A 22,569-nucleotide genomic window follows, 5' to 3' on the forward strand; every position below is an offset into this window, starting at 1 on the left:
CGGAGCTCCCCGAGTTCCGTATCAGCATGCAGCAGTAACGTTAGATCTAACATTCGGCGGAAACCCGATTTTCGGATCGTTTTTGGTACATCAAATGTCACATTATGAAAAAATAATTACATCCAAACTTACGAGAAAATATATAAAATTAAGAAACATCGTACCTTAGACCGCAGTTACCGCTAATTCCTTTCAAATGATGATAAAAACTTAGTCATCCTCGATTCCTTCGTTGGTCATCGTAAGTTGCCATCTTGGATGACGTCATCATCTTTACAGTCGTATTTACCAGTCGCTATTATACCGCGATTCGTGCCGCTGATTTGTGCTTGTCTATGTGCGTGCGTTCGGAACTTGTCGCTCGCATTGGTTGGCCAGGATATCGATAATTCTAATCAGAAAGCCTTGATAAAAGCATAACTCAATGAACGTAGTAGGCAGTGCGCGCGTTTATAAATTATAGTAGAGAAACTCCCGTTGGTTTACCGTTGGCCACACACACGCTGCATGCACGATACATGTATACACAATACACGCATATACATGCACAATACACAATACACGCATATATACACATGCACAGCAAAGCAATACACAATACACAATACACATGTATTGTAGTTGTTTTTTTCCGTAACCTTTTTATTGTTGCCGTAACACCGTAATTGGAGGAATAAAATCGGAACAAATACGGCGAATCCGTAACGGTTGGCATCTCTGTCATCACCACCATCCTCATCATCATCATGATCATCATCCTCATCACCACCATCCTCATCACCACCATCCTCATCGTCATCGCCATCATCATCATCACCACCACCATCACCATCATCATTATCAAAAACACCACTATCACTCATCATAACTACCACCACCATCCATCCATCATCATCATCATCATCATCATCGATTAACATACCTTTATGATTCCTACTAGAGTTGTTTTCATCATAAGAATGCCTTCTGTGAACACTGAGATGGAATGGGTTAACCTTGCAACCTAGTCAAGATAATGATGAAAACATAGTCATTAATACAAGTCTTTTTCTGGGCCCTGTATATGTAACCATTGTGGTAACTTTGCCATCCAATGGTAATAATAATAATAATAGGCATTTATATAGCGCCATCTATCTAGTAATATTCTATTCCGAGGTGCTTTGTTATTATTATTACCCCGGCTTTAGCTCGAGCTGCCTTTCAGCTCACCTGGGTTGAGTACAGCACAATGTGGATAAATTTCTTGCTGAAGGAAATTACACCATGGCTGGGATTCGAACCCACGACCCTGTGTTTCAAAGTCAGAAGACTAATCCACTGGGCCACAACGCTCCATTAACTTGGCAACTTGCATGGAATCCTTGATTTTGATAGTCTGTTGATCAGCATTAACCTTGGTAGTTACACGTACTACTGGATGGCAAAGTTACCAGAATAGAAACTTTTATGCGAGCGGACCAAGGAACCCGACTCCACACATGGAAGACCACGTCCCCGTCTTACAAAGAGTCGCGATTGATCCGATCAATCGCAACTATAGAAAGCCAGCCATGCCAACATCTAAAATGCACGTTTAGTCCACGTTTTCTAGATGAAATGCATTAACCACACTTTCATCTTGGTCTTGAGAATTCAGTGTGCTTCCTCTTTGTTTACAAAGGACATTGTGCAAATTTCCGGTCAGAAATGTTATGACAATGATGGATTTCCTAACAGTTGAGGTGTGTGTTATAAAGCTGTTCGTAAGATACGAATGACTTTACGCACGACTGGTGATCCTTTTTTGTGATATATCCCTGTGCAGCTGAATTAGCACCTTAGAACATGTTCCAGTCATGCATATCTTTACGAACAGCTTTATGGAACACCCACCAGGTGGATAATGTAAGATGGGGCCCAGGGGGGTTTCATAAAGCTGTTCGTAAGTTAAGAGCGACTTTAAGAACGACTGACGAACCTTTCAACATGTACGTGCTTGACAATCGCCAATGGTGTATACCATTTAACAAAAGAAAGGATCACCAGTCGTTCTCAAAGTCGCTCCTAACTTACGAACAGCTTTATGAAACACCCACCAGGTTTCTATTCCTGACATAGCACTGACGTCCAAGAGCAAGGCATTTCATCGACAAAACCCTTTTTCATCATATTTTAAATAAACGAAAATGTTTTAAGAACTGTTGACACCAGCATTTGCATGTATTGCATGATTCGACCATGAAACCTCTATCATCTTTAGAAACGAACAGTAAAAACATTACAAACAAGATGAAAGTCTTAAGATTCAAATATCACATCATTCACTGTGTAATATTTGCATGATATTGGATGGCTCATATATCGACCCTTTAAATGTGTATGATGATGAATCAAATATTACTATACAGTACATGTATATCTCAGTAATTGTCATAATAATATTTTCACTTTCATATTCTTTGTTGTTCATTTACCTGAATATCTTGCATATTTTTACTTCTTTCTTTTCCTCTTCTTATCATAATTATATATATCTACCTCATAGCGCTGGTCAAGCTGTGCGAAATCCCTTAGTCTCTCTTTCTCTAATCGAGTAGGGACCTCCTTGATGTGATGAGTCTGAAGCTGGATGATCTGAGAAAGGAGTGCAAACATTGTCTGAGGGATGATCTGAAGCACCTGAAATCAAGAGAAGAACAAGATAGAAAGATAGAGCATTGTCTGAGGGATGATCTGAAGCACCTGATATCAAAAGAACAAGATTGAAAGATAGAACATTGTCTGAGGGATGATCTGAAGCACCTGAAATGAAGAAAAGAACAAGATTGAAAGATAGAGCATTGTCTGAGGGATGATCTGAAGCACCTAAAATCAAAAGAAGAACACGATTGAAAGATAGAGCATTGTCTGAGGGATGATCTGAAGCACCTGAAATCAAGAGAAGAACAAGATTGAAAGATAGAGCATTGTCTGAGGGATGATCTGAAGCACCTGAAATCAAAAGAAGAACAAGATAGAAAGATAGAGCATTGTCTGAGGGATGATCTGAAGCACCTGAAATCAAGAGAACAAGATTGAAAGATAGAGCATTGTCTGAGGGACGATCTGAAGCACCTGAAATCAAGAGAAGAACAAGATTGAAAGATAGAGCATTGTCTGAGGGATGATCTGAAGCACCTGAAATCAAGAGAAGAACAAGATTGAAAGATAGAGCATTGTCTGAGGGATGATCTGAAGCACCTGAAATCAAGAGAAGAACAAGATTGAAAGATCTGAGGGATGATCTGAAGCACCTAAAATCAAAAGAAGAACACGATTGAAAGATAGAGCATAGATGATCTGAAGCACCTGAAATCAAGAGAACAAGATTGGAAGATAGAGCATTGTCTGAGGGACGATCTGAAGCACCTGAAATCAAGAGAAGAACAAGATTGAAAGATAGAGCATTGTCTGAGGGATGATCTGAAGCACCTGAAATCAAGAGAAGAACAAGATTGAAAGATAGAGCATTGTCTGAGGGATGATCTGTAGCACCTGAAATCAAAAGAACAAGATTGAAAGATCTGAGGGATGATCTGAAGCACCTGAAATCAAGATAAGAACAAGATAGAAAGATAGAGCATTGTCTGAGGGATGATCTGAAGCACCTGAAATCAAGAGAAGAACAAGATTGAAAGATAGAGCATTGTCTGAGGGATGATCTGAAGCACCTAAAATCAAGAGAAGAACAAGATTGAAAGACAGAGCATTGTCTGAGGGATGATCTGAAGCACCTGAAATCAAGAGAAGAACACGATTGAAAGATAGAGCATTGTCTGAGGGATGATCTGTAGCACCTGAAATCAAGAGAAGAACAAGATAGAAAGATAGAACATTGTCTGAGGGATGATCTGAAGCACCTGAAATCAAGAGAAGAACAAGATTGAAAGATAGAGCATTGTCTGAGAGATGATCTGAAGCACCTGAAATCAAGAGAAGAACAAGATTGAAAGATAGAGCATTGTCTGAGGGATGATCTGAAGCACCTGAAATCAAAAGAAGAACAAGATTGAAAGATAGAGCATTGTCTGAGGGATGATCTGAAGCACCTGAAATCAAGAGAAGAACAAGATTGAAAGATAGAGCATTGTCTGAGGGATGATCTGAAGCACCTGAAATCAAAAGAAGAATAAGATTGAAAGATAGAGCATTGTCTGAGGGAAGATCTGAAGCACCTGAAATCAAGAGAAGAACAAGTTTGAAAGATAGAGCATTGTCTGAGGGATGATCTGAAGCACCTAAAATCAAGAGAAGAACAAGATTGAAAGATAGAGCATTGTCTGAGGGATGATCTGAAGCACCTGAAATCAAAAGAAGAACAAGATTGAAAGATAGAGCATTGTCTGAGGGATGATCTGAAGCACCTGAAATCAAGAGAAGAACAAGATTGAAAGATAGAGCATTGTCTGAGGGATGATCTGAAGCACCTGAAATCAAAAGAAGAATAAGATTGAAAGATAGAGCATTGTCTGAGGGAAGATCTGAAGCACCTGAAATCAAGAGAAGAACAAGTTTGAAAGATAGAGCATTGTCTGAGGGATGATCTGAAGCACCTAAAATCAAGAGAAGAACAAGATTGAAAGATAGAGCATTGTCTGAGGGATGATCTGAAGCACCTGAAATCAAAAGAAGAACAAGATTGAAAGATAGAGCATTGTCTGAGGGATGATCTGAAGCACCTGAAATCAAGAGAAGAACAAGATTGAAAGATAGAGCATTGTCTGAGGGATGATCTGAAGCACCTGAAATCAAAAGAAGAATAAGATTGAAAGATAGAGGCATAGAGCAATGTCTGAGGAATGATCTGGATAATATGCAAGTACGGAATGAACTCCCCAAAACTTTCTGACTCTTTCAATTCTATGTATTAAAAAAGAATCTGATAACTGTTTTTCTTAATTTCAAATATTCAAAAGAACAGAAGCCCAATCAGAAAAGAAGTTTGTTTTTATTGGGGCTTTTTGTAAAAAACAAAAATATGAAACATGATGACATATTTTAATATTAAAAAATACTTACAACGCTTTTTGCACAAGTTAAAATTCGCAGATTTATATGTGAGCACGGAAGTTAACAAAATAAATGAAATATGATAAAGAAAATCTAAATCTAAATCATCCAATTAACATTCTCATCGTTTTAATGCTAATCCAAACTTTTAAGCCACAACAATGCCTTGGCAACCACCTATGGGGGTGGTGCGAAGGCAAAAGTAGTGAGGGAGAAAATAGAAATTAGGTAAAGATTACCTTTCGGACATAGGCGACCAACTCATTGGAGTAATACTGTGACACACTGACCAAATCCGGGCTGTTTGCTTGGTTGATCCGTATCAACGGCAAGTCAAGGGCTGAGGCAAGCTAGAAAACAGATGAAAACAGATGTTGTAAGCACAATTTCTTCTTGATTTTTCTGTAAAATGAAGTAATAGTCTTTCGTGTTTGATTTTGAATAAAATTTTTCTATGAAAGAAAACAAGAATCTTCGTAGAGTAATCCATTTTGTTTTGATAAGAATGTCTGTAGAGAATGCACATACCTTGAGGAATGTAGCTCTAAGTTTGATGACCAGTGCTGGGTAGTTCTTGATTCCTTGCTGCATGAAAGGTGTGTAACTGCAAGGAAGAAAAGAGAAAGGATTAATAAGATTTCATTTCAGAAACATACACAAAGGTGGAAGTTATGCATCTGTCAATTGTAAGCGCCTCTATATACAAGGGCATTATCAGGGACCGCGGCCCCTCTAAACTGACAAAGCCCCGGTAACTTCCTGCCGACTAACCAAATGTGCAGAACCAATACCACAAGGAATTGGTAAAATCATGGACGACGTCATGGCCACTGAAACCATGAGGCAAGGACCGGAACTTTGATATACAGTGTACATGTATGTTTCCCAGTTATGCATTGCGTATCATATGCTCGGCCCAAACTGACAACATCGCGAGACACCACTGCAACCGTGTAAAGGTTCCCCGCCGGCAAGGATATCCGTGTGCACAAACTCCAGATGATACAAACAAGGTAACCTGGTAGTGCCCGGTATCCAAGGGTTAGAGTTACAAGTGATATGTGCACTTTGATGGGATCATTCCATTGGTCATGCCAAAATCATATGGGTCTTCACATGGTATAATGTACAAAGTGGGGAAGTCTGTACCTTTTTCAAGAAGCTGACACAGAGCACAAACCTCACCATCATATGGTCTAGTGAAAGGCTAGAGCAGAATGATGATACGTTTTTATCACTGACCTTCTCGACACAGGACATGTCCGCAAAACAGTCTCTACGGTGTTGAAGTCTGCACCTTTGTTTGAAATAGAACGGCCTATTTGACCACTAAAATGTGTAGGTACACGTAAATGCTAAGGAGACATCAGCAACATTATCTGCATGGTGGTGGAAGCGTCATGATTATCTGTTCAGACTTTTGCATTGTAATCAGAGGGTTGTGTGTTCGAATCCCACCGCGGCCTAGCGTCCTTTGGCAAGGCTTTAACGCACACTCTCACCCAGGTACTAACTGAGTACCAGCAAGAAACAACTGTCATTGTGGTTCGTTTAGCAAATGTGTGCGCCTAACAGGCAGCTATGAATCAAGTGATCGGGTAATGAAAATGTGAAGCACTTTGAACAGTCATAAATTGGTATCGTGTTATATTAAAGTAAATCATCATTATTATTGTTATCATTTGTTTGGTGCCACCTGCTCCTGGGAGGCGAAAAAACTAACAGAATCACTATGACCTGCAGGTCTCTCCTCCCGATATAACTGATTGGGGGAGTGCAGGTGGACCACTACACCGGGTTTCCCCCTACTCTTATACGAATAGTGCAGTGGGTTCTTGACATGCAAAGGTAGTGACTCTCCTCTACACGGGACCTCTATTTAACGTCCTATCCGAGGGATAGGTGGTAGTGGTAGTACTTGAAAGCCAGAGCAGCTGGTACTTACTTATCAATGATCTCCCAGGCATAGGAGACATCAGCCACAATCTGCATAGTGATGAGGACTTCCTCCTTGATGTTGATAGTTCTGATCATCTGGTGAAGGAACTTCCTGGTCTCCGCCAAGAACTGACGCACCTGCAGATTTGCCTCCAGCTGGTGGAACTCTTGCACCTAATCATGTTACCATGGAAAAGAAAAAAAATTGTCAAAATGTAAAATGTTGATTAAACTATATAGCCATTTTATTCCTCATCAACTTAAAAGATAAATACAAGGGCCCCGTCTTACGAAGAGTTGCGAATGATCCGATCAATCCCAACTATGGATGGCCAGCAATGTCAACATCTACATAATGCATGTTTGTTCAAAATATTTTGAATATTTAAACTATGATGTATATTGCATTCATTGCTTTCTTTAAAATTCACTGTGCTTCTCTTTGTTTACAAAGGACATTGGGCAAATATCCTGTAGAAAAAACTATGACACTAATGGATTTCCATAGAGTTACGATTGATTGGATCATTCGTAACTGTTTGTAAGACGGGGCCCAGTTGTGGTAATGATCTCAAAATGAGTTTGCATAGAATCCAGCGAAATTACCACCCAAGTGTTTGTATGTATGAATAAAAAATATGTGCCAAATGGCTCTGGAAGAAAATGTGTAAATGCTGAGAAATGAGCCAAATAAACATGGAATTCCATCAAATTTCAAATATTTTTCCAAGCAATATTAATACACTGTCACACATATGCTTTTCTGTGTTAGTGATCAACAGACTTTGGTGGTTTTCAGTTTAGATTTCATGTTTTCACAAAAATAAGTTTACATCAATGTACCAGATATAAATCTATGATAATGCGGTGACAATTAACCTTGATTTTAAAGACTATCCTATGAAATAATTGCTTGCTGCAACTACTTTCCTTTACCTTTAATAATGATAAATGAAAGTATTTGTAGTAAACACTGGTTTCATAAGAAAATTCTGTAAAACCAAGGATAATTGTCACCATATCATCCTAGATCTAGACCTGGTACAGTTTCATAAACTTAACTTTGTGAATAATGAAATCTATTATCATGAGCGCAAAAACATCTGTAATTGATCACCTTTTAATAAAAATGAAGAAATACGTCCGTCAAAATTAAAATGCGGGAAGTTTTGACTCAGGATATTTCTTAAAATGATCGCCAAACGATCTGCAATGAATCTGAAATCCATACATCGGCAAACTGCTTTTTTTTTCGTCACATTGATCACTTGGGGAAAATCCTCTTGGAGTGGACTTGGCTATAGTTGTTTCTAGCTGAGCAGAACCATTCTCCGTTCTGAACGGAGTACTTAAGCGCTTTCTATTGAATCCTTTGTTAATAGTAATCCTTGCGTTCAGTGGTATCCTGAACGGAGTACTTCAGCGCTTTCTATTGACTTCTTTGTTAACAGTAATCCTCGCATTCGGATGTATGCAGGGGGCACTACAAACCCATTCGTTATGGGGATTAGCAAGACAATAGAGCATCCCGAACGCGTGCGAACTGAAGTGATATTAAATCTCTTGTGCCTAAGCAGAAAAAATACCCACACTGAGGATCGCCAACACAGATAAGCACATGTGGGACAATGTTTCAATATTGGTTTGAAAAAGATCCAAAGGTTTGCTGGAATATCATGCTTAGTTTGTGAATTTTTCAATGATTACAGTTTTTTTTCCAGAATCCTTTGACACATATTTTTTTTCATTCATACATAGGTGGCCATCTTAAAGGATTCTGAACGAACTCATTTCAAAATCGTTAACTGGCATTCATTAAAAGCATCAGTTGAAATAATCATAACCCGGCACGCACATGCCTAAAAATATAAATCAAGACAAAATGGTTACAAAAGCACAATTGTGTATTTTGTGAGGTTCTCACCTAAAACATATGTTGGCAAGATTTACAACTGTAGATTACCCAAACTTGCTATCTCTGGATCAGTCCAAACTGTTTATAAGGTTCCTTGTGCCTATGATTCTCATGATGATAAATAGGATTGTGGGACTCGGTGCTTCCACTTTTTAAAACGGAACTTCCTGGAATTTACTCTGAAAGTTCCTGGAATTTTACAAAATATCCTGGAATTTTCAGAATGTTTTCCAGTCTTCCACGAGTTATTATTCTCTTCTATACACACCAAAAAAAATGAAATATAAGGCCCAGTGCCGTAATTGAGCCAAAGATTTTGAGGGGACGAAACATGACGTAATGGGCAAAGTTTATGTAGAGTTGCGAGCGAGCAAAAATTTGAACTAAAAAGATCGAATTTTGTGATAGATTTTGACATATTTATAAAATAATATCATTCCCAAAAATGATAACTTAATGGAAAAATTCCTGGAATGATCCTAGAAAATAGCAAAACTTCCTGGATTCCAGGAAGAGTGGAAGCACTGGTGGGACTACAATTTGTACATATTATTGTCCCACATATACATTTTTATGTAGGTAGACAGAGTGGGACATCAACTGAAAATGATGTTTCACAGTCAGGAAAGAAGGGAGTATTCTTCATTTTCTTGTTGGTTTCCAACAATTTCAAGGAGATTCAGAAAAACTTGGCGGGCATTTTTCATGAAAGTCAAGACATGAAATGTGAATTTTTGGCAACTTTTGGGGATTTTTTCTCTTACCCTGCCAGTTAACCCTAACTGCCCATTTATTAATAACCTATAAACATTTAAAGAAATGTAATTACGCAGGGCTCATAATGATTACTATTACCTCTTCAAGGGCCTGAATGAGTTGTATGATCTTCCTCCCAGCGGCTGTGGAGTCATCATAGGCTAATGAGGAGATCTGCTTGGACATATCACCGAACCAAGCCTGAAGATTGTCTGAATACGTAGAAATACATACAAACAAACAAAAATGATAATAATAAAAATAATATGCAACACTTATACAGTATACAAGTATTCAATGTTTATGAGTGCGATGGTTACAAATATGATATGAGCGTGCAAGTTGAAAGAGAACGGGATGCGAAGTTGAATATACGGCTTCAACTTGCATCTAAAGTAATGATCGAATGTTCTAAAAAATGACAAAACATTGGATATTTGTTTTACACAACAGGGCGATTCCATACGTGTCGTACGGGACATTTTGACAATAATTAACAGTCTCTAGAATTTTTTTGGAAGAAACATGCATTTTATATGGTGACTTTGCATTTTATTTTGCTACAAATTATTTAATCTGTGCATGGGTAATGTAGCACAGTGACGCAGGTACATGTACGTGCATGAGGTTATTGTGTAGGCACAAGCATAATATGCACGTTCATTGGGTTTTGGGATCTATTGCACTGTTGGCTCTCTCCCTCAAGCTTGCAATAGGCGTCCAATCGAGAGGTGTGCTGTGGCCTTCAGAATCATTATTTTTACTATCATTATCATTTTGAAATTTTCTCACCGTTTTTGGCGACCCTGGTGAGCGGCTTGGTTCCAGAGAACACTTCCGATAGCTCTGCCATCCTCTCGACCCCTTCCGTCTTGTAGGTGTCCCATTTATCATGCTTCTCGGCCAACATCTTCTTAAACATCTGGGAGTGTTTTCACAGAGAGATGTAAATGTGACTAATAAGGCATTGCAAGGAATTAAAGGGATGGTCCAGGCTGGAAATATTTATATCTCAATAAATAGAGTAAAATTCACAAAGCAAAATGCTGAAAATTTGATCAAAATCGGATAACAAATAACAAAGTTATTGAATTCTAAAGATTTCCACTATTCAGGTGAAACAGTTCTAGGCATGTCTTTATGAATATTTATGACATCATCAGCCCTCCTAATGAATATTCATGACGATGTACATATAACTGTTTTCACAAAATATTGATAAACTTTAAAAATATAATAACTTTGTTATTTGTTATCCGATTTTGATGAAATTTTCAGCATTTTGCTTTGTGAATTTTAATCTATTTATTTAGATATGAATATTTTCAGCCTGGACCATCCCTTTAAAGGGATTGTTTCACTTTGTGAGCAGCTGATTCAAAAAATTCTCAAATAAAGATGAAACATGTGTATGAGTGCTTGTATTTGTCCTCAAAACCCCTGAAACAGACCACAATATACGATGAAAAACTCTAATTTAGACACAAGTAGCAATTTATTAGTCTGATTTTTAGAACCCATCTGTAAGACGCATTCAGCTTATGCCCAGTTTTCTCGAATTCAATAAGTCTGTTAGCTGTGTTGACTGCCTTCTGTGTATCTCCTATGCACACACTATTATTAGCTGCACTGTACATTAAGTGTGTGCATTGTGTGCACTGTATGTAGATCATGCTGGGTTCATCCAGATTTTATGTGCTGTAGTGTACAATTTACCAACCAAACAGGGTCCTGTTGCATAAAAGTTACTAATACGATAACTTTGCCATCCCATCGTAACTACCATGGCAAGTGCTCATCAGCCAATCAGAATCAAGGATTCCATGAAAGATACCATTGGATGGCAAGGTAAATATAATAGTATACAAATATTGACTACGCATCAGGATGACTGTGTAAATTGTCACCCCTCGGCCAAGGCCGCAGGGTGATAGAAGGGCCGGTATGAAAAGCACCGAGGGAGTGATGATTTTCACAGTCATCCGAATACAGAGCAGTCCATATTTGTTTTATATAACTCATCGGTAATCACGTAACTCTATCCCCAATCGAATAAATTTCAGGACCACTAGTGTAACTCTAATCTCAATTTGATTTGCTATATCACTCAAGATGTAATTTAAACGAGCTGCAATCCTGGGGCTGCTCTGCTGCATGCTGGCCAGGACAACCGATATATCCAGTTGGCCAGCGGGCCGTTGGCTGCGCGTACATGACCGAGCAGCAGCAGCGCAGCAACATGCAGCCAGTTAGCTTGAGCCAGCTTGATGCGCGTGTAGAAACACAACTTGTGGCCCTGCCCTCAGGGGTTACAAGTACTATCAGAGGGTTTGATAGAAGAAATTTACAGTAAGTCGAACCCCTGAGACGATGATAGACGAAATAGCACCGAGTCACATGATGCAGTTTTGACCAATCAGAGATAACAATCTTGAGGTATATAATAACTTTTATGCAACGGGGCCCAGGAGTACAAGAAGGACTTTAACCTTGATAATTTGTTTGACCGTTGATATTTGTTTCAGCCTACCTCTTTGAGTTTGAACTCTAGTTGAGCGGTGTTGAGCAGACACTCGAACATCTTCTGAGGGCTGTACTTGCCCTCCTGGACCAACTGTTCCCTGATCTGACGTACTTTCTTGTTATGGTCCCAAGCTGAATGCATGAACAAATAAAAAAGGAAAATAAAGCATAAGACGGAGGGAATTCTTCAAAGTCAATGAGCATTGGAGCCAGGGATCTTGTCGAGGCCGATACTTCCGAGTCACAAAACTGCTGGAGATAACCTCCTCCAATAGACTTTGTACTCGTGACGCGGGTGGAGGCTGAGGCCGGCAAATTGTGGCCTGTAGGCCGACCTCAACTTTATCCCTAATTATATCCCTGATTGCATACGTGCTAAAGAAATTATAATACTCTTTAGAGCTCTAGGAATATCAAATCTAAACACAACTATTTTTGTTGAGCTTTTTTTTTCAAATTGTGTCTGGTCTAAGCAAGGCTGTAAGAATACATAGACAATGCAATATAAAGTGGTATAACTGATTGTAATTCCAAAGAATTAGCCATGTAATGATCAAATATATTTCCTGAGGCAGTGCCCTTTCTACTGTCATAGTGTACTTATGTATTTTATGGTCCCATTGCATTCATTTAGGCATTTCACAAGTTGTCAATTTTATATCCACTTTACAAAATATTGTACTTACACCCTTCTGCGGTATGAACCATTACCCATTTCATGGTCACATCGCACTCGATTAGGCAGTTCACAAGTTGTCAATTTTATATCCACTTTACAAAATATTGTACTTACGCCCTTCTGCGGTATGTAGCATAAGCCACCTAATGGTCACATTACATTCCCTGAGGCAGTTCATGAGCTTGGGGATGTTGTCCAGGACGTATTCCTCGGTCAGGTTCCCCTCTGTCAAGTAGTGCTTGGTCATCTGTATCAACTGTTCCAGTCTTTTGTTGTGACGAATGGCCTTTACGAAAGGAAGCAGAGTTGACAATTGTTTATCTGAATTTTTTAATCCTTTGTTTTAAACATTCATATAGTAATTGCTTAAAGTTGTACTGAAATGTGGGGGGGGGGTGAGGGGTGGATTCCACCCCTGAGATCTTGGCCTCCGTTCGCACGAGCTCCACAAAAATTTGCATAGGGGCTGTACAAGGTTGTATGGTTAAGTTTTTTAAACGATAGGATTCTTATATATAAATTAATTATGTATATTTACCAAATCTTTGACATATTTGAGGTCCAATGTGTTTTAAGTGAGATCATGGTTGCTTTAGATGACAAATCAAATCCATTTGAATTCAAATATGTAATTTATTAATTCTTTGACATTTTTTAAGTACAGTGTTTTGTCAAGTGCTGCCCTTGATGCTTATGATAAATAATCAATTCAATTAAAATTGGTTATTTCGATTCAATCCAATTTGATTTCAATTCAATTCCAAATCCAATCCCAATTTAAATTTCAAATATGTATATTTATCAATTCTTTGACATTGTTGAGGTCCAGTGTTTTGTCAAGAGCTGCTCCTGATGCTTATGATGAATAATCAATTCAATTAAAATTGGTTATTTCGATATAATACAATTTGATTCATTCAATTCCAAATCCAATTCCAATTTAAATTTCAAATATTTATATTTACCAATTCTTTGACATTGTTGAGGTCCAGTGTGTTGTTAAGTGCTGTCTTCGCTGCTTTGTAAGGCTCCCATGCATCTGCTAGATTGACTACGATACCCATATATACAGTGATAACCTATAAAGGAAATAAACGGTAATATATACAGTAATCTTCAAATTGGCGAGAATCTTACCTGGGATATCGATTTAAGAATAGAGAGCGAAGCTGAGGTAAAGAATTATCCTCATCATCATCATCCTTATTACCATCATCCTAATCACCATCATCATTATCCTCATCACCATCACCGTCATCACAATCAACACCATCCTCATCATCACTATAATCATCATGACTATCATCATCATCACAATCATTGTCTTCATCATCATGATTACTATAATCATTGTCGTCATCATTATTATCACCTTCATTAACATCATCATCATCATCACCCTCATCATCATGATGATCATCATTGTCATCATTATCATCGTCATCTTCATCATCCTCATTGTCATCATCACCATCATCATCGGTGTCATCATCATCATCACCACCACCACCATCATCTCCACACCCCTCGTTCTAATCTTCCTCAAAGGAGTACAACCATCAACTCACCCAGTTATCAGGAAAGTGTTTGTCAACGATCTCCCTCATCTTAGCCTGTTGGGTATTGAGTGTATCAGGGGAAAAGAACATGATGACATACAGCATTGCAGCCTGTGTGGAGAGCGCTGTGCTACGGTGCTCCGGCAAGGGGTATGCTGAAATCTTTAAAAAAAAAAAAATCATATATTTGCATATTATCAATCAATAATTATCTCCCTGGAAACTTATGCTCCAAAATCTACGCATTTTAACTCTTTGCCTGCTTTGTTTAACTAAGAGTCACATACAGCAGACTGCCAAGTTTGACTCGAGTCACAATCTTTTCATAATACACACACAGAGTGTAGTCCATTGTTTATACACACATACACAATACTAGTGATCTGTGCATCACATTGTACTGTGTACACACAAAGCTTTTCTTTACAATAAACAAATCAAAAGCTCTTGTGAGCTGAATTAGCAGTGTCCATGCAAAACCTCGCTTAAGGTTGCACCTTGAAATTAATGTTGCGCAGGAGCGATTCTGTCCGTGGCGGGCAAAGACGTTCATTATTACATTTCTGTGTCAAATGGTAAATCTTATTTTTCTCACTATGTTTTTAAAAGTTTAACATGGATAATATGTATATCATGTAGAATGTGGGTGGACCAACCAACGGACCAACAAACCAAACCAACGGACTGACCGACCAACCAATCAAACAGTTGTATGATACACAATGTAAAAAGGGTGTACATACATGTATAATTAACACAGTTACATTATTAAAATACTTGAGAAAAAAAATCTCCATAACATATTTACTTGATTGTAGATGTCATCAGATCGTAATCTTCCGATCACCATGGCGATGAATGTTCTGCTAATTGGAATGCGTCTGTAAGGGAAAGAAATGAGATAAAAGTTTAGAAGGAAGAATCAATCTGTTGACTTCTGAATTCTGCATAGGCTACGTACAATAACCATCGAGTTTAAATAAGCAATGACTTAACCTGTTGACTACCGTGTTCTGTGATTGTCATAGGCTTTATACAGGGATATAAAACACAAACCTACTCAAAAGAGCCACCTCCCAAAAAACAACAACAAACCACCAGAAACAAAACAAAAGTGAAATGAATGGGTAATCAAAGGCCCGTCAGGTTTAACTTAAACTCAGGTTTAAAGTTGTGGTTTAAGTATGGGCAGCCAAAAGTATCAAAATTTTTATTAAGTTGTACGTTTCTTATGTTTACTCTGCTCTTTCCTGATTCATCGATGGTGAAAACAATCATCTATTTATACTTCCTAGATAATTATGAATGATTTAAGAGCCAAATCAGCTGAAATATGATATCTCTACTGTTACTGATTTATGTAACAATTGGCCATCCATACTTAAACCACAACTTTAAACCTGAGTTTAACTTAAACCCGACTTCAGAATACAAGCCATAGTCCATAATACAGCTGCCCCTCCTGAAAAAAATTGGGAACACTTGAACATTAAAAAAAATGTTTATCCATGCAAATGTATTTTGCTGTTCCGAATAACTATCATAGAACTAGAAAATAAATGAAATTTGTATAGTAAATTACATACATATTTGTCCATTATACATCAAGATTTACTGAAAAGGGGAGGCCCGTTGCAGAAAGAGTTGCAATCAATCGCAACTCTAAAAATCATGCGTAACTTGATTTTCAACCAATCAACAGCGCGCATTTGGGACTTACGATTGATTTGTTGACTTGCGTTTAAACGCAACTCTTTCTGCAACGGACCCCAGTACATACAGGAAAAAGGCATAAGACACTCGGAGAGTTTTGCATCATATCACTGTAAAATTTGCAATATTGAAATAGAAGTGTCTTGGCCATTATGTGGTACAATAAGTGCACTTTCTCAACAGCCGTTCAACAAATTTGATAACAATTATTGTGTATGTAACAGAATGTGTTTGATATACTTAGCAAGAAGTGTTTGAATAATGTGGCCCATATCATTAAGTCTGGTTTGATATAGGGCATTGCCTAACACTGTACTAAAATTATGGAAAGCCAAAGATTTTAACATTCTGTATACATTGTATGTTTCTTATGTTTACAGTGATATCCCCCCATACTGATCCATACTGATGAAAAAAGCTATTCTGATTGTTATTCCCAGAAAGTTAATGGATATCAAATAAACTGGTACATTGTTCAAGTACTGTTAGAGAATTGTGTTACAATTGGCTATCCATAGTTAAACTTCAATATTAGACCTCAGTCTATATTAAACCTTAGTTCAGAGTACTGTCCTGTTTACTTTAAAGGAGAATGAAATCTTTGGAACAAGATAGCTTGTGTGAAAACAAAAAAAGCAAAGAAACAGATCAACGAAAGTTTGAGAAAAATCAGACAAATAATGAGAAAGTTATGAGCATTTGAATATTGCAATCACTAATGCTATGGAGATCATCACATTGGCAATGCGACAAAGATGTGTGATGTCACTTGTGAACAACTCTCCCCATTACTTTAGTATATATTTCACTTAAACTCCCTCTTTTTCACATCTATCAGTAGAGCATATATTCTTTCTATAGGAGGGCATGTAATACAGATTTTTAAAGAATACATCATGGATAAAGAGTTTGTATCACCATAAGAAAAAACAAAAAGATACATTTTGGGGGTATTTTATAGTCCATGAAAGGGAAAGTTGTTCACATGTGACATCACACATCCTTGTCGCATTGCCAAAGGGAGGATCTCCATAGCATTAGTGATTGCAATATTCAAATGCTCATAACTTTCTCATTATTTGTCAGATTTTTCTAAAACTTTCTTTGTTCTTATTCTTTGATTTTTCTGTTTCGACACAAGCCTACTTGTTCCAAATGTTTCATTCCCCTTTAAGGCGTCATGCTTTGTAACGGTCTTAGGGGTCTTGTCTGTGGAATGGACATGGTACGTACTTGAAGTAATCCTCAGGGTAGTTGGGTGGTCTCTTGGCCGTTGGGGAGGGGTGGTAGCCAGTACTTCTCAGAAGCTTGCAAACATCGTCCATGTTGGAATCTACAGCCGCCCGGGATGCACTGTAAATAAAAAAAAAGGAAAACAATATATTACCACTCTCCACCCAGGTGCAGTAAATGGGTACCCGGAAGACAGAAATTCCTCAAATGCAAGAGTGCCTGATTAGGGTAGCCATGCTTAGGCCAGGGTCTGCTAGGAAAACTAGTGGGTGTTTCATGAAAGTTGTCAGTGCTGCTGACAATTTCAGTGAAATCCTTGGTTTTGATTGGCTGAAAGGCACTGGCCTCTGACTATTACTATGGTAACTGTCGGAGAAAGACAACTTGTCAGTCCTGACAAATTTCATGAAACTGTCCCCTGTTCTCTGAACTGTAGGGGCTATCCTTGGCTACCCATTATTATGGGTAAATCGCCAATTCATCTACTGCCAACTCATCCACTCACCACATGGTCTACAATACTTTCATTTTTAGTCTAATGCTATTCCATCCATTTATATTTCGTCTGATAACCATTTGGTCCAATTATCACTTTGACTAATAACCATTTCGTCTATGACCATTTCGTTTCATAACCAGTTGGTCTAATATCCATTTCAATTTCATTCATTTGGCAAAATAAATACTTACTTCAATTAGACCTAAATGCCTACTGGACCAACTGGTTATCAGTCGAAATGGTGAGTGAACGAATTGGCAATTAGACCATGTGGATAGTGGACGAACTGACGGTAGATCAAATGATAGTAGACGAGTTGGCAATTGGACGGATTAGCATTAGACGAATTGGGAATAAACCTTATTATGTATGTTAAATTGGAGATTCTGAAAAACAAAGAGGTAATGTTTGCGCCCTACTTGCGCCCCAGTCTGGATCCGCCACAGATTATAATAAGTGGTATTTACCTGTATCTGTGATAAGAGACGAGCATCCTCTCTCGGACCCTTCCTTCGATTCTCATGTCAACGATCAACAGCATACAGCCGTACAGGTAGAGGGCTTCACACTGCAAAGACAGAAGAATTACATGAATAATAATGATAGTACTACTACTGCTGCTGCTGCTGCTGCTACTGCTGCTACTGCTGCTGCTGCTACTACTACTACTACTACTACTACTACTACTACTACTACTACTTCTACTACTACTACTACTAATTCTAATAATCATGATGATGATGATGATGATGATGACAATAATAATAATAATGATAATAATAGTAATAATAATACATGTAATAATAATAATAATAATAATAAAAATAAATAATAATAATAATAACAACACATTAATAATAATGTTAATAATTATATTAATAACAACAAATTAATAATAATGATAATAATAATAATAATAAAATAATAGTATGCAGCATTAATATAGTGCTGTAACACAATGTTTCTAAGCGCTGCATACTGTTACTCCGGCTTTAGCACGGCTACCCTGATCAGTTGCTCCAGCATTCAAGGAATTCCTTCCTACCGGGTATCCCATTTACTACACCTGTGTGGAGAGTGGCAAGTGTAGATAAATGCCTTGCCAGAGGACACGAGTTCTGTGGTGGTGCTTGAACCCCGGACCTTGTGGTTCAAAGTCAGAAGATTAATCCAGTGAGCCACAAAACTTCTTCAGTATCGGCTACTTGTAGCATATTTTGACCCAATGTAAACGTGCATAGGGAATAATTCTAATTCTCAAATTATTGCTGGTTGATATCTGATTTTATTAAGGTTTAGTGGGTGGCTTGTTCACATGGGTTTGAGCGATTAGTCTTTTGTTACTAGTCGCTCAGTTTCTGAAATAGGTGTCAAATCAGACACGGGGCCTTGTATAAAGGCTAACCTGAATTGGACAATTCAGGGTAATTCAGGGTTCATATTCAATTGAAAATATTGATGGAGTAAGTATTTTACTCATCATTTTACTTGGCTAAGTACAATCGTTTTACTGGTACCCATATTCAGATCTCATTTAAGTCAGTTCATCAAGCCAGATTTAAGCAAATTACATACTATTTATTATACTCATAACTGTTGTGACGTCATTAATGTTCAGGATTCCCACAGAAATTTGAAAACTGAATTCCACGACTTTTCCATGACTAAATTGCTGCTTTCCAGGACTTCCCGTGACATCCCAGGAGTTATGTAGAATTTGGGATGTCACAAAACTGGGAAAAATGGAAATCATGAACACCAATTATATAATAGCAGAGTATGATCAGAGTATGAGAGTTGCGAGACACGACAAACTGGAAAGCTGCCATAGCCAAGAGGTAAATGCAATTAAATGACTTTTCCATGACTTTTCACAAATTTTCCAAATTCCCTGACTTTCCATGACCACAAATTTTTCCAGGATTTTCCATGACTGCGGGAACCCTGAAGTTTAAGCCAAATAATGGGCAATGCATGTTATCCACCAGTGAGCAGGATGCATGGCTGCGAGCATGTCCATTTGTAACCTGCACGCTAGCCAGACTTGACCCAGTGAGGGGGTTGACTTTGATTAAAGAAAAATACTTAGCCAAAAAAGGCAAATAAATCGTCCAAAAAAGGCAAATAAATCCCAACGATGGATAAGTATTTTACTTAAATATGCAGAATACTGAGTAAACTACTTAAAATTGTGGCTTAATCATTGAATTAAATTTCGGCCACAGTGGGTGTTTCATAAAGCTGTTTGTGAGATACGTGCGACTTTATGAATGACTGGTGATCCTTTCTTGTGGTAGATGACATACACCAGATTTTCATTGACAGTGATGTAATTCCCCAAAAAGGATAACCACTCGCTTGTACAGTCACTCGTAACTTACGATCAGCTTTATGAAACACCCACCTGGAGTTGAGGGGTTAAGAATATTCTCAGGAGAGTGGTGTCATTGTTTTACCATTAATTGTTTGCCATCCTCATTGAGCAGTACAGTCTCTAGCGTCTGCTGAATGAACACGCCCTCGTCAAGTTCTTCCAAAAATCTAAACACAAAAATGGCACAAAAAGAATACAAGGCAAAGTATATATTTCAATCTTTTCATGTGTAAAGATATATAAAAGTAGTTGCAGTAAACAGTGATTTCATGAGACAGTCTGTAAAAACAAGGTTAATTGTCACAAATCATTATGAATCTAAATCTGGGGCCCCGTCTTACAAAGAGTTGCGATTGATCTGATCAATCGCAACTATGGAAAGCCAGCAAAGTCAACATATACAATGCTTGTTTGCTCAAAATTTTTTCTAGATATGAATGTACATCCATAATTTCATTGATTTCTTGACAGTTCGGTGTGTTCTCCTTTATTTACAAAGGACATTTTGCACATTTCCTGTAGAAAAAATTATGACACTGATGGATTTCCATAAAGTTACGATTGATTGGATCAATCGTAACTCTTTGTAAGATGGGGCCCTGGTACAGTTACATGCACATAAACTGAGCTTTGTGAAATAATGAAATCTGAGCTAACAAATGATCTCACTGTAGATTCCCAATTATTATAATTGGTTGGAAAAAGACCAGCAGAGCCCCATCTTACAAAGAGTTACGATTGATCCAATCGATCACATCTACGGAAAACCAGCAACGCCAACATCTAAAGTGCATGTTTGTTCGAAATATTTTCTAGATATGATGTATATTCATACATCCATAGTTTTCTTGAAAATTCAGTGTGCTTCTCTTTGTTTACAAAGAACATTGTGCAAATTTCCAGAGGAAAAAAAATTATGACATTGATGGATTTCAATAAACTTGAGGTTGATCGGATCAATCATAACTCTTTGTAAGACGGGGCCCAAACATTTTGCTGGAATCCCATGGTTATTTTGTTAATTTTTCAGCAATTACACAATTTCTTCCAGAATTTTATGGCACATATTTTTTTTTTTTTTAGGCAAACCGACATTTAGGTGATAATTTCATTAGATGCTGTATGAACTCATTTTTTTTCACCTCTTTTTTTATTATTCCTTTTTTTGTGATGTCTATTACTTTTGAACAGTTTCAAATGATTTTCAATTACTTGTAAATATTGTGATTATATACTAATAAAACACATAATTATTAAAAAAAGATGACGGTAGCAAACAAAACAAGATCAATGGCTCATTGAAGAAACAGATGCAATCAAACGCAAATTGATTTTGAGCCAATCAGATGCGAGTATTAGGGACTTGCATTTGATTTTTTGAGTTGTGATTGAACGCAACTCTTTGTGTAAAGGGCCCCATTCAAGTCTCACCTGTTGAGATCCATTACATATTTGTGGATGCTTTCAAAAGCGAGGTAGAAACGTCGGAGGATCTCCATGTGGTTCTCCCGGAACATTTCGTCAAGGTCTTGCAGCTCCTGAAGGAAAGAGCAAGGAAAAATCAAATTAACTTTACAGCTTTCAGGGGCCTGTCTTACAAAGAGGATCAATCGCAACTATGGAAAGCCAGCAAAGTCAACATGTAAAATGCATGTTTGTTCAAACAATTGTTTAGATATGAATATATCCGTTTTAACTTTTTGCCGTTTTAACATTTTTTGTACATGTACCACTACCAGCTGCATATGGGTGGTTTGAATAAAATGAGATAAAACATTTGTTTTCGAGTCACCGTACGGCGGCTGTAGAGGAAATGTGACTGAAGTTTTTTTTTTTAAACATATCAAATTAGAATAAACATGGAATCAAAACTAAACCTGTGCAGAATAACATCTCATCTCCATACCAAGTTCACCCAAATAGGCTGCATACAGGTGGGGGAAATGTTACCTAGCACATGATATGGTGGTATCCAGAATTTTGAACTTGGCGTCCAAATGATCATGGTCCTTGACCATTTGGTCTAGACCCATTTTGTCTACATTCCTTGCTGTCTTACCCCACATGGTCTAATCTCAGTTCATTAACAGACAATTCATAAACCCATTTGCTTTAATTCAAATGCAGCCAATTTACATGTACAGCACTTCGTCTTTTTTTTCAAATTCTAGTTGAGGATACCCTTTTCATGCCATATCCACTTGGTCAAAAACCACTTAGATTAGATAACTGTTTATGAACCAACGAAGTCCAAAGAGTAAAAAAAAAGTGTAAATTTGACTATCTCGGTAGTAGACTATATCAAATTTAGACCAAGAGTATTACACCAAGTGATGGATGGACGAAATG

At 37.7% G+C, this 22,569-nt stretch overlaps 1 protein-coding gene across 3 annotated transcripts in view; it reads right to left on the reverse strand.

Moving 5' to 3' along the window:
* LOC129280915 (WASH complex subunit 5-like) overlaps positions 1-22,569 on the reverse strand; it is a 69,979-nt gene that overhangs the window by 38,736 nt on the left and 8,674 nt on the right. For all 3 annotated transcript variants that reach the window (XR_010296336.1, XM_064112513.1, XM_064112512.1), the window contains exons 3-18: positions 21,652-21,758; positions 20,303-20,387; positions 18,314-18,414; positions 17,348-17,467; positions 15,210-15,282; positions 14,411-14,563; positions 13,808-13,921; positions 12,957-13,128; positions 12,171-12,295; positions 10,433-10,562; positions 9,740-9,852; positions 6,977-7,143; positions 5,560-5,635; positions 5,271-5,381; positions 2,521-2,661; positions 923-1,003 (exon numbers count right to left, since the gene is read on the reverse strand). Coding sequence is in view for 2 of the 3 variants with exons in the window: in XM_064112513.1 (XP_063968583.1) it covers positions 923-1,003; positions 2,521-2,661; positions 5,271-5,381; positions 5,560-5,635; positions 6,977-7,143; positions 9,740-9,852; positions 10,433-10,562; positions 12,171-12,295; positions 12,957-13,128; positions 13,808-13,921; positions 14,411-14,563; positions 15,210-15,282; positions 17,348-17,467; positions 18,314-18,414; positions 20,303-20,387; positions 21,652-21,758 (1,869 nt within the window). In the remaining variant the exon portion in view is untranslated. The remainder of the gene's footprint in view (positions 1-922; positions 1,004-2,520; positions 2,662-5,270; positions 5,382-5,559; positions 5,636-6,976; positions 7,144-9,739; positions 9,853-10,432; positions 10,563-12,170; positions 12,296-12,956; positions 13,129-13,807; positions 13,922-14,410; positions 14,564-15,209; positions 15,283-17,347; positions 17,468-18,313; positions 18,415-20,302; positions 20,388-21,651; positions 21,759-22,569) is intronic.

This window comes from Lytechinus pictus, chromosome 17 (assembly GCF_037042905.1).
Source record: "Lytechinus pictus isolate F3 Inbred chromosome 17, Lp3.0, whole genome shotgun sequence".
NCBI lineage: Eukaryota > Metazoa > Echinodermata > Echinoidea > Temnopleuroida > Toxopneustidae > Lytechinus > Lytechinus pictus.